Below are 10967 nucleotides of genomic sequence, written 5' to 3' on the forward strand. Positions count from 1 at the left end.
TTTGAATTCCAGCAGCTCATGCTAAAATTGGGTTGGTTTTCAGTTCTAGCTTCACAGTATTAATTCCAATTTATTAAGGCAGCCTTGAGAGTTGTCTATTTCTTAGGGGTTGTGTTTTATGGTATATTGCAGAAGCAGCAAAAAATCTGATATTATTTTTTTTTCATTTATAATTATTATTTGTCAAATTTATTGAAAACTGAGTTTTTATTTATAAATTGATAGGAAAATAAAGTTGGCCACATGATGAAATATTTCTAATTGATTCTAGTTTAGTATGAAATTATGGATAACAACTAAATTATCACATTCCATCCACATCCTAAAATTAAATTCATTTTGTTAAATGGGGTTTGCAAGTTGATAAATATCCCATAGACATCCAACCATCTAATCCCTTGGGGGTTGGGACCACACCTTCTTGTACATACATACACGATCTATCTCTGTGCACCACACTTTAGTTATCCCAATTTTTTCACGTTTCTAATTCTTAATCTAGCTTTAATCCCCGACTCCATCTAATTTATTAACTTAAACAGAATATTAGTGTTTAAGCTCACTTGAAATGAAATATGTTATATGGACCATAGTACTAAACTGTGGTTGCGAACGTGATTATTAATGTTGTGTATGTTATGGCATGATTTATTTCTTAATTATAACTATGTTTTTATATTGTGAATCCGGTTAAGATGTTAAAATGACTTTAAAAAGTATTATTATGTAATCGTTGCACTGTGTTAAAACCGCACTTTAGTAGTACAATATGGACTAATACTCATTTTGAGAGAGGTACGAGGTGTTATCTTAGCCTAGCGTCAATAACAAACTTCTAGCCGAGTTCTTCACTGTGAGTCATGGCATCCTACCCGGCCATCATTCGTAGATGGTGGTGGCTTCTCGGCTTTGCCGGCTTCGTCCTCGTCCTTCTCTTTGTCTTCGGTAACAATAGCGATGACTATGACATATCAGTGCTTCAGAACATGCCGGACATGCAATCTCCAAATAAAAAGGAACCATCAGAATCTTCTCATCTGTTTCCTAACTCAGAGTTGAAACCTTGTATGCCGTTAAACCTCACTTATACTGAGAAACCTGCTACTTCTTCTTCTTCTTCTTCGGATCCTTTGTCTGCAGGCTTGAAAAACGCAGAACCATCGAACAATTTTGATAATGTGAAACCAATCAAAATAGAAGAAAGATGCAATGTGTTTGAAGGGAAATGGGTTTATGATCCAAAAGAGAGTCCACTGTATGATTCAGCCATGTGTCCATTTTTAAGTGATAGAGCAAGCTGCCAAGGGAATGGACGACAGGATAAGGAATATGAAAGATGGAGATGGGAAGTCAATGAATGTAAGATTCCCAGGTAAGCAAGCAATTTTCTGCAATGCTTTTATTTTCTTTGCATTTCACACTTTGGAGGATTTTAAACAAGCCCTTTGAATTTGCTGTTAAGGTTTGATGCCAAGGATTTGTTGGAGAGACTTAGAGGTAAAAGAGTTGTACTAGTGGGAGACTCCATTGGTTTTGGCCAATGGGAATCTCTGGCTTGTCTTCTACATTCTGCTATACCTCATGAATCCCAAGTCGATGTTCGAAATCGGATCTTCACCTCCAAGGTACATAGCGGTGAAGTTGTTGATCGTGATTCATAGTTCCACTTAACGAAAAGGGTCATATTTCGATGTTGCAGTCATATAACTTGATGGTAGAGTCCCTGTGGGCGGAATTTCTGGTGGAGGTGCTATTGAACAAGACTAGCGGGACAAAGATATTGAACCTCGACGCTCTTTCCCCAGCCGTGTCGAAATCGAAAGGTGCTGATATTATAGTATTCAACACCGGTCACTGGTGGATGAACCGCCAGAGGTAAGGAACAATTTGATAAAATCGATAAAAGTAATAGCCTTTTGCAGCCTAATGGGTGGATGTTTGTGGCATTGCAGGTGGGACTGGTTTCTGTTCAAGCAAAAACTGTATACCGATATGAAGCTCGATAGAGCATTTAAGCTGGCGATGCGAACATGGGGTCGTTGGATTGAGAAAAACGTGGACACGAGCAGGACAACGGTGTTCTTCAGGGGCATGTCTCCGTCACATTCGGGGAGACAGAAGTGTTACAGGGCAACTAAACCGATCAAGAATGACGAGACTTTGAAATTGAAAAAGAGTGAATCAATTATCAAAGGCATTGTTGAGAGGACGATCCGAGGCATGAGGAGACCTGTGAGGTACTTGAACATCACGAGGCTGACAGAGTTGAGAAAAGATGCACATTCTTCGATTTATTGGAAGAAGAAGCAATTCAAGGCTGGCCCTGACTGCAGTCACTGGTGTTTGCCTGGTGTGCCTGATACATGGAACCACCTACTGTATGCAACCTTGGCGTTTGATGCCTCTTGGGGCACTTAAAATTCTTGAAACCTGGATAAACTTTATGTATTTTTTCCAATTGAAGCATGTTCTATGTTGCTATAGAGCACCCTAAATTTGGCATCTTTTTCCGATCTGATCCCTAAACTTGTTAATTTTTCCAACTTGATGCTTGAGCTTTTTTTATCCACATTAATCTCGGAATTTTGCAAATTTTCTCAACTTGATCTGTGAATTTGAATTTCATTAAGGATTAAAATGTGTAACGGAATACATTTAATTCGACCGATTAACAAAATATAATACATTAATACTAATATTCTTAATTTAAATCTTAAATGGTGAATTTAAAAGTCTTCCAAAAACTATTTTTATTTATGTATAAAGTTTATTCATTAGCCCATTTTTTTTACTTCACTTTAATTTTTTACTGATATAAATTAATTTAATTTTTTGAAATTGTAAATATTTATTATATATTTTTATTAATAAAATTATTTGTGATTATTTTTTAAAATAAAATAAGAGATTTTTTTAATCAAATATATCAGCTTGTCCCTTGTCAAAAGCAGCCGTAAAAGTAAGACAAAGTAGGGTTTTAAGGCCCTATCTCCCTCGCCCAAGCACGTACACTATTCTCTCTCCCCTCGCTAGCAACCTGTTAGTCAACTTCGCCTTCCTCCCTTGCCGTCGCAGACTCTTTCTCTACTCAGCTTCCCTGACGCCGTCGCCGCAATTAGTTTCTCAGGTTTTTCTCTTTCTCTTCTCTTATCTTCTGTGCTTCCCTTCATTAGTTGTTCAATATGCTCTAATTTTTCTTCGTTTATCAATTTTTTAATAATTTCATTTTTTATTTAAATCATTTTCAACATCTTAGAGTTTAATGGTAAAAGGGATAGTTAGTTTCAGTTCCTTTGTTTGTTGTAGAGAAACTTGCCCTGGAGCATGAAAAAACTAAGATTGATGTAGGTACTTGTCATTATTTTTCTTTTGCTTCAGAAGATATGTTTCCCGTGTTAGCTTTGTAGTAACTGGAAAGTATATCTTATGTCTGTTTGAACAGCGTTGACTGGTGACAGATATTCGTGCATTATGTTGAAGTTTGCTTTAATGAAATCAGCTCACCTATAATTTCAATCTGACAATAATTCTCCTACAACCCCTCCCACAAAACAATTACGCCGCCTGATTTATACATCTAGAAGATATTACCCTGACACTGAGACTAATTTAATTGAGTTCCAAGTTCCCAATTGTTTTGAGCTGCTAGTTTGTATGGTCTTTTTTTCTTAAGGCTGGTTTTGGTGGAGTAAACTTAATCAGGTTCCTAGTCTTCTTGAGTCTGCTTTTGGTTTCTTTGTTGAGGTCTGCTATGCTTCTGTTAAGTGATGGCATGTCCTAGCTTTATTTTTCTGTTTCTTTGATGATAAAATATTCTTTATTGGCTTAGCCTAAAAAGAGAAGCAAAATTCTGGTTTCACTTCCTAGCTTTTGAATCAGAATTAGGGAAGCCGATTTCTAGAAGAAAGTTTTCAGATTTTAACTACTATCACTATGAAGGGCATTCATCTATTTTACTTACTAACTTTGTGCATTGTTTGGATTAGTAAGGCAGTAGGTTATTGAGCAAGCATTGTTTGTTGAAACAAGAGTGTTGTTATTTCCATATATTGTTCATGTTGTATCAAATGCACGATGTTTTTTTGGTGGTTCATTTTTTCTTGAAAAATCACCATCTATATCAAGCTTGAACTTTTTTTAAACTTGCAGTTCCAGGAAATCCCCAAGGTTTATGACTCCAAGTCTGACCATGGATCATCAGGAGGGTCAGAAGCTGGATAAAATAAACACTTTGGAGACAAGGGATGAGGTAATTGTTCTTTTTCCATTTTGGTTTTAGGATGTGATGCTCTTGAGTTATCCAACTAAAATAAATTGAAACACTAGTTTTTAAAAAAAGCTGACGTATACAAGTGAACCCAGAAGAATTCCTTCCCATATCAAGAATACAGAAATTTATGCCATCATTGCTTTGCTTCTCAGCGTGCTTGAAAACATTATCATATTTTCTGCTTTGACAATGAATTTTTATGTATTATTACAAATATTTAATTAAGAGTTAACAATATCAGGATTTTGTTGAGAGAGGAGATAATAATGTCTTGGATGAGAATGATGATCAAGACGAGCATAGTGAAAGTTCCCAATCCCATCAAGATGTTGATGAGAGTGATTCATCAGAAGATGAGGTCAGATCCCTTCTAGTATTTGAGAAATAAATATTCCATTTAAGTTCTTACATATCTTTTTCGGCTTAAAAGGTAGCTCCTCGAAATACAATTGGTGATGTTCCATTGGAGTGGTACAAGGATGAAAAACATATTGGGTATGACATTGCTGGGAGAAAGATAACAAAGAAAGAAAGACAAGATAAACTGGATTCTTTTCTTGCAAGTGCTGATGATTCAAAGAGTTGGTTAGTTTTTCTGCTACTGATTATTTAGTTTTTATGTTAATAATAATTTATGTTTAGTTATTTCTTTTCTCTCTTCTTCTTCTGCTATGTTTGGGAAGCTTGACTATAATAGTTGCATTGCTATTTAGGCTTTTATTTTCTATTTCACATGACTATCTAGCTCAATAATGGGCCTCTTCTTTTTTGTATCATTTTTGTCTTGGTTTCTTTTTTCCAATAAGTACATGGAAGCTAAGTTGCTACAGTTGGAACAATTCTGTTTCACACAATGAATGTTACTGGACAATTTTTTTGTTGTTTTTTTCAATATTATTAGTTAAATGATGTTATCCGAGTACAAATTAACTCTGATGGCACATTACATCATACATTCATGTACACTTTGTTGAATGTTGTTATCTTCAGGCGCAAGATTTATGATGAATATAATGACGAGGAAGTTGAGCTGACTAAAAATGAGATCAAACAGATTGGTAGATTGCTCAAAGGGAAGGCACCACATGCTGAATTTGATCCTTATGCGGTTTGCAACTCCCATTAGTTCTCATGTTCATTCACACTGATCATATTTGGCCTAGATATTGTTTTGACTTTATGCTCAAGGTTAAATTCATAGCCATTTCTTGCAGCCTTATGTTGATTGGTTTAAGTGGGATGATGCAAAACATCCTTTATCTAATGCTCCTGAACCAAAAAGGAGGTTTATTCCTTCAAAATGGGAAAGCAAAAAGGTAAACCTTTACATGTATAGTTTTCAGATGATGGATGAGATCCTTACCTCTCTAACTCCCTCTGCACCTACTTTTTTCCCTCTTTGAAGTAATAAATTGGCCATAAAGGTGAATCTTCTGTTTTTCATAACATTAGACTTTTTAATCTACAGGTTGTTGAGTATGTTAGGGCAATTCGTAAAGGATTAATAAAGTTTGACCAGCCAAAAGAAGAACCTCGTTTTTATTCCCTCTGGGGTGATGATTCAAGCTCAGCAGATAGGACTAAGCATTTGGCTTACATTCCTCCCCCGAAACCTAAATTGCCAGGTTTGTCTTTGGGCCATGTTATTTAAACTTACATTCTGCGATGCTATTTGAACTATTATGAAAGCTTTGTCCTTATTGATTTTTAGGTCACGAGGAATCATATAATCCATCTTTAGAATACATACCAACACAAGAAGAGATCACCTCGTACCAGATGATGTATGAAGAAGATCGCCCTAAGTTTATACCTAAAAGGTAATATACTAACACATGGTTTGTTAATTACAATTTCACTTGAAAGTACCTGCTCTTTTACTTGCTTTTATGTTTGAGAGTTGAAGATCTAACATACTATTCAATAATCCTGTTGATATACTTAGGTTCACATCCTTTAGAAGCATCCCAGCATATGAGAATGCTATCAAGGACTCTTTTGAACGATGCTTGGATCTATACTTGTGTCCTAGAGTGAGGAAGAAACGTGTAAGTCTGAAATTCTGTTAGAAGAAAATCTTAATGGTTTCTGGCATAATGTCCTTTATGCCATTTCTCCTCACAGACAAATTAATCTAAATTGCCCTTTTCCATTCTTCAGATTAATATCGACCCTGAATCCCTCAAGCCTAAGCTACCTAATAAAAAGGACCTTAGACCTTATCCATTTGCATGCTATCTGGAGTATAAAGGTCACGAGGGTGCAGTTTTGTCAATATCAGTGGAACCTGCAGGGCAATGGATTGCTTCTGGTATGAACATTTTTCCTATAAACTACAATTTGTGGTCAAAGTATAGGATGATTTTGTTCTATAAAATCAGTACTTTAGAGTTTGATAATTGCTTATGTTTGCAAAGGTTCTAAGGATGGAACTGTGCGTGTTTGGGAGGTGGAGACTGGCAGATGTCTTAGAGTTTGGGAGATTGGTGAAGCAGTTCAGCATGTTGCATGGAATCCTTTGCCAGCGCTTCCTATTCTGGCAGTTTCAGCGTAAGGCTGATTTGATATTAATTAGTTTCAATCTGCTTTTCGCATCTTCTTTTTTCCACTGCCTGTTTTCTTCAAATGACATAGTTTGCCGACCTATTGTTTTTGGACGTGTTCTACTCTAAGACTCTAATGTTTGACAGGGGGGCTGATGTTCTTATTTTGAACACTGGATTTGGGAATGAGGAAGAACAGAATGAAATTAAGAAACTTCTGCAAATTAGAACACCAACCTCTACTGATTCTGGTCAGTTTGAAACATATATTATTTCCAATGTATTGAATAAAGGATATGATCTGACTCTGGAAAATGTCACTTTAATGCTCAGATGATATGGCATCTTACTTAAGCTGGCTTCAAGATGAAGAGTATGACTGCATCAGGCTAAGGCATTATAGGGTATGTGGTTTCTGTTCTCCCCTCTTTAGTTATTTGTAATCAGAATTATCTAATAATGTTGAAACTGAGGACCGGTTGAAAGGCTTTATAGGAATACGATAACCATTTTCTTGGCTGTGGTTTTTGCAGACTGTGTCTTCAGTAGTGTGGCATCGCAAAGGAGACTATCTTTCTACTTTGATGCCGGCAGATATCCTTTTCTCAGTGTTATCTTATCATTACATTTTTTTTCTGTTCTAAATTGTTGTCATATAGTTTGCAAAAAAGAAAAAAAAAAGAAGGGATGCATATACAATAGTCATAGATAAAATAGCAATACGGTGTTTCCCAAAGTCTACACATGGGTCAAAATTGATTTATAATTTTTTGTAGGAATCGAAAAACAATTTTATCACTATACTAAACAATTTTAAGGACTAAAACACAAACTTATTATTCTAGAAGGGGCCAAATGTATTTTCACTGTGTACTATTTATTCTATGAAGAGGGACTTGAGAACAATTTTACCATTTTAGTAGTTTCGCCCTTGGATCTACACATTTCTTTTGCCTATTTTTTTTTTGTTCTTGTTGATTTTTTTATCAACTCTTCTTATTTGTTGCAACTAGACATAAGAGAGATTCGCTCCCATTTAATTCATTTGGTCATTTCATTGTTTCTTAACTTGTTAATCACGCGAATCAAAAGCAATTCTCATACATCAGCTCTCTAAAAGGCTTACTCAACGACTCCCTTTTAAGCTCCATGGCCTCCCAGTGTCATTGGCTTTTCATCCTACCCGTTCTATCTTCTTCGTTGCAACAAAGAAGAATGTTCGTGTGTATGATATGTTGAAGCAAAAGCTAATAAAAAAGCTTGAGACTCAACTGCGTGAAGTATCATCAATTGCTGTTCATCCTGCTGGTAATTTCTAGTTTTTTCCTCTCTGATTTCATGTGTTACTACAACCTTTTTGCTTTGTCTCAACCCCCCCCCCCCAAAAAAAAAAGACTGCTGCCTTCATAATATTTTATGGCTGTTTCATCTGCAGGTGATAATGTAATTGTGGGGAGCAAAGAGGGAAAATTGCGTTGGTTCGATATGGATCTGTCATCAAAACCTTACCAAAACCTCGAGTACGTAACAGTGGTTCTCTTGATAAAAAAACTTCTAATCCTATGTTCTTGCATCTTGTGAAACTGCTATAGATAAGCCTTCATCAAGTTCCTTTTCTAATTGGCGAAGTCGGTAAATACCATTTAACCAACAATATCATTGTTTGAGCAATAAGGAAAGTCAACATACCAATAATGTTTAAATTAACGAGTGTGCAGATGTAGACTTTTCATATGAGAATTTTCGGTCCAGTCTTTGTTTTATATTGGTTGTAACCTTCACACTGTTTTCCTGAATATTTCAGTTGTCATCGTAAAGACATTACTAATGTGGCATTCCATCGTTCATACCCATTATTTGCATCCTGCTCGGATGATGGCACTGCCTATGTCTTTCATGGCATGGTTTACGCGGATCTTAACGAGAATCCACGGATTGTACCGTTGGAAATTCTGAGAGGGCATACTAGTTCAGATGGAAGAGGTGAGTTTTAACCACTGGGTTTGGACATCATTTTCGAAATGAAATGTTGTGCATGCATATAGTTGTAAAGTAAATGTGGCGTTGGTTGATCGCAGGAGTACTGGACTGTACGTTCCATCCAAGGCAGCCATGGTTATTCACTGCTGGTGCGGATTCAACAATCAAGCTCTATTGCCACTAGGATTACCACCTGCAATTAGAGGTAAACCAGTTTTCTTATATTTTTCTTAATGTCTTCTGTTTGATGCAATTTTGATTGATGAGAAAGCGTCATTTCTATCTATTAATCTTTTGTAATTTATTATTGGATTCTTTTTCACAATCAACTTATATTTAGATTGTCTGAGTCGATCTGAGATTGAATTCAGTAAAAAGTTCAAATCGGAAGAATGCGAACTTGTAAACTCAAAATCGTTGTGATCCGATATGGAAATGGTTTAAGCTCGTTATTATCCGAACACGAGATCAACCAGATCCGAATCGTAAAAATTGAATTTATAACTGAAGAATATGAACTTGGAAGGTCAAAAACTGATATGATAACTGTTTATGGTCTGAATACCTGATCAATTGGATCTGGATCTTGTAATATGGAACTTTTCTCCTTATAAATTCAATGTATTTTTTTTGCCAACTTAGCATTATCATTTAACTATATGTTTACATCATTTTAAATATTTTAATAGGGTGTTGAGTAAAGTCAAGGATTGATACAATGAAATGTCGAGAACGTATAAGATTTCGTTATATACTTATTAAAACGGTTTAATACACTTTGGTGTTTAAATTATACTTCAAATCGACTCTGTGTTTAAAGATTTTTTCGTTAAAATAAGTTATTAATGTTTTCTCCGTGTCTACCGTTAAAAAAACTCATTAAGTGATATGTATCAGATTTAGATTTTTAAAAAAATATTTTTAAATAATATTTTATTTTAAAAATATAAATGTGACACGTGTCATTTAAAGAATTTTTTAACGTTAGATACCTAAAAAGTAATGGAGAATTAAACATCTAATTTTAACGAAAAATTATTTAAATATCAAAAGTCAATTTAAAATATAATTTAGACACCTAAACGTGTATTAAGCCTCGAGGATTCAAAATTTAACTGCACGTGTCAAAATGCAATTAATTTCTCCATAAATTATTGTCACATTGCTGATGTGTAATGAAAGCCTAAAATATTTCCCGAGAACTAGAAACACACCGAATTTGTATTAGAAATGATTTTTATATAAGGAGAAACATTTTTATTCATCCCAAGTTTCATCAGCAATGATCAAAGACAAATTTGAAACCAGCAAAATGTGACCAAACTCATCTCACTGACCTGCAGCAAATGCCTCAACAGGGAAAGTGTTGGTGATCCCTGCAAGTCTCTTGAAGTGGTTCTTCCCGGGTTGTTTATCATCGATTGTGATCTCGTTCACCGACGGCCATAGCATCAGCTCCTTCGCCTTAACTCCCTTGAGCTTCTTGATCCGTTGATCTCGGTGTCGTAGCTCACCTATTTACTGATCATCTTGAACTCGTGCTCCACTTTCTTCTGCTGCACAAGCCACGTGTACCCAGTCTCTCTAACAAACCCGACTTCGACCACGTTGGCCAGTGGCAGCAGCCCTTCGGGCAGAATCTTGTGTATATGCTTTTGTGCCCATATGCTTTTGTCATAGTTAAGTACCTCCCGTCCAGATTTCAATGTGTATAGCCTGTTGCATAATCTTGAGGTTAAACTTTCATTCTTTTGAAATAAAAAGCAACATTAGTATGATTTTATAATCTATTCATTTAATGAAATTTTAATTAATTAACAATTTCTTTAATTTTATTTCTGCTGTATTAATAGTTTTGTTCAATGATATATATACAGATATAAGAGAAATTATATGATTATATTGCAAGATAATAAAAGGTGAGCCGAGAAATGGTACTCAAGTCAGAGAAATGAAAGAGACATTTGCCTATGGACACTATTACAGTGAAAAAGGAACAAGGTTTATTTTTGCAGAACCACATATTTTGCATTGATTTTCTCAAAATTTTCACCAACACTAGATTCCCCCACATTTTCCCACTAACATTCAAACTATGTTTTATATATTAATTAATCAATAGTGGTATTTTTATAAATATTTACAATTATATATATTAATTAATTAGAGTCGAG

The 10967-nt window shown here is 35.2% G+C and overlaps 2 protein-coding genes across 3 annotated transcripts; both read left to right on the top strand.

The window, feature by feature from the left end:
* Window positions 1-760: 760 nt before the first annotated feature.
* LOC120130798 (protein trichome birefringence-like 42) lies at window positions 761-2501 on the top strand. Its single transcript, XM_039147956.1, has 4 exons — window positions 761-1372; window positions 1463-1625; window positions 1700-1875; window positions 1953-2501. The coding sequence occupies exons 1-4, from the start codon at window positions 861-863 to the stop codon at window positions 2416-2418; spliced, it is 1317 nt and encodes a 438-aa protein (XP_039003887.1). The 5' UTR covers window positions 761-860; the 3' UTR covers window positions 2419-2501.
* Window positions 2502-2982: 481 nt separating this feature from the next.
* LOC120130520 (ribosome biogenesis protein BOP1 homolog) lies at window positions 2983-9018 on the top strand. Of its 2 annotated transcripts, none has more exons than XM_039147746.1 (18): window positions 2983-3180; window positions 4150-4249; window positions 4512-4628; window positions 4701-4855; window positions 5261-5378; window positions 5485-5586; window positions 5739-5895; window positions 5982-6090; window positions 6216-6318; window positions 6431-6581; window positions 6688-6820; window positions 6961-7064; window positions 7147-7217; window positions 7347-7407; window positions 7894-8121; window positions 8249-8333; window positions 8618-8796; window positions 8892-9018. In XM_039147746.1, the coding sequence occupies exons 2-18, from the start codon at window positions 4172-4174 to the stop codon at window positions 8975-8977; spliced, it is 2037 nt and encodes a 678-aa protein (XP_039003677.1). In that variant the 5' UTR covers window positions 2983-3180; window positions 4150-4171; the 3' UTR covers window positions 8978-9018. The 2 variants fall into 2 exon arrangements, with proteins under 2 accessions (XP_039003677.1, XP_039003678.1); XM_039147747.1 differs by having other exon boundaries at window positions 2983-3127.
* Window positions 9019-10967: the final 1949 nt, after the last annotated feature.

Source organism: Hibiscus syriacus, unplaced genomic scaffold (assembly GCF_006381635.1).
Source record: "Hibiscus syriacus cultivar Baekdansim isolate YM2019G1 unplaced genomic scaffold, ASM638163v2 tig00110548_pilon, whole genome shotgun sequence".
NCBI lineage: Eukaryota > Viridiplantae > Streptophyta > Magnoliopsida > Malvales > Malvaceae > Hibiscus > Hibiscus syriacus.

Coding starts and splice junctions, on each gene's coding strand:
- LOC120130798 (XM_039147956.1), top strand. CDS start 861: ATGGCATCCTACCCGGCCATCATTCGTAGATGGTGGTGGCTTCTCGGC. Junction 1,626..1,699: donor ATCGGATCTTCACCTCCAAG/GTACATAGCGGT, acceptor TCGATGTTGCAG/TCATATAACTTGATGGTAGA. Junction 1,876..1,952: donor TGGTGGATGAACCGCCAGAG/GTAAGGAACAAT, acceptor GTGGCATTGCAG/GTGGGACTGGTTTCTGTTCA.
- LOC120130520 (XM_039147746.1), top strand. CDS start 4,172: ATGACTCCAAGTCTGACCATGGATCATCAGGAGGGTCAGAAGCTGGAT. Junction 5,379..5,484: donor CTGAATTTGATCCTTATGCG/GTTTGCAACTCC, acceptor CATTTCTTGCAG/CCTTATGTTGATTGGTTTAA. Junction 6,091..6,215: donor CCTAAGTTTATACCTAAAAG/GTAATATACTAA, acceptor TGATATACTTAG/GTTCACATCCTTTAGAAGCA.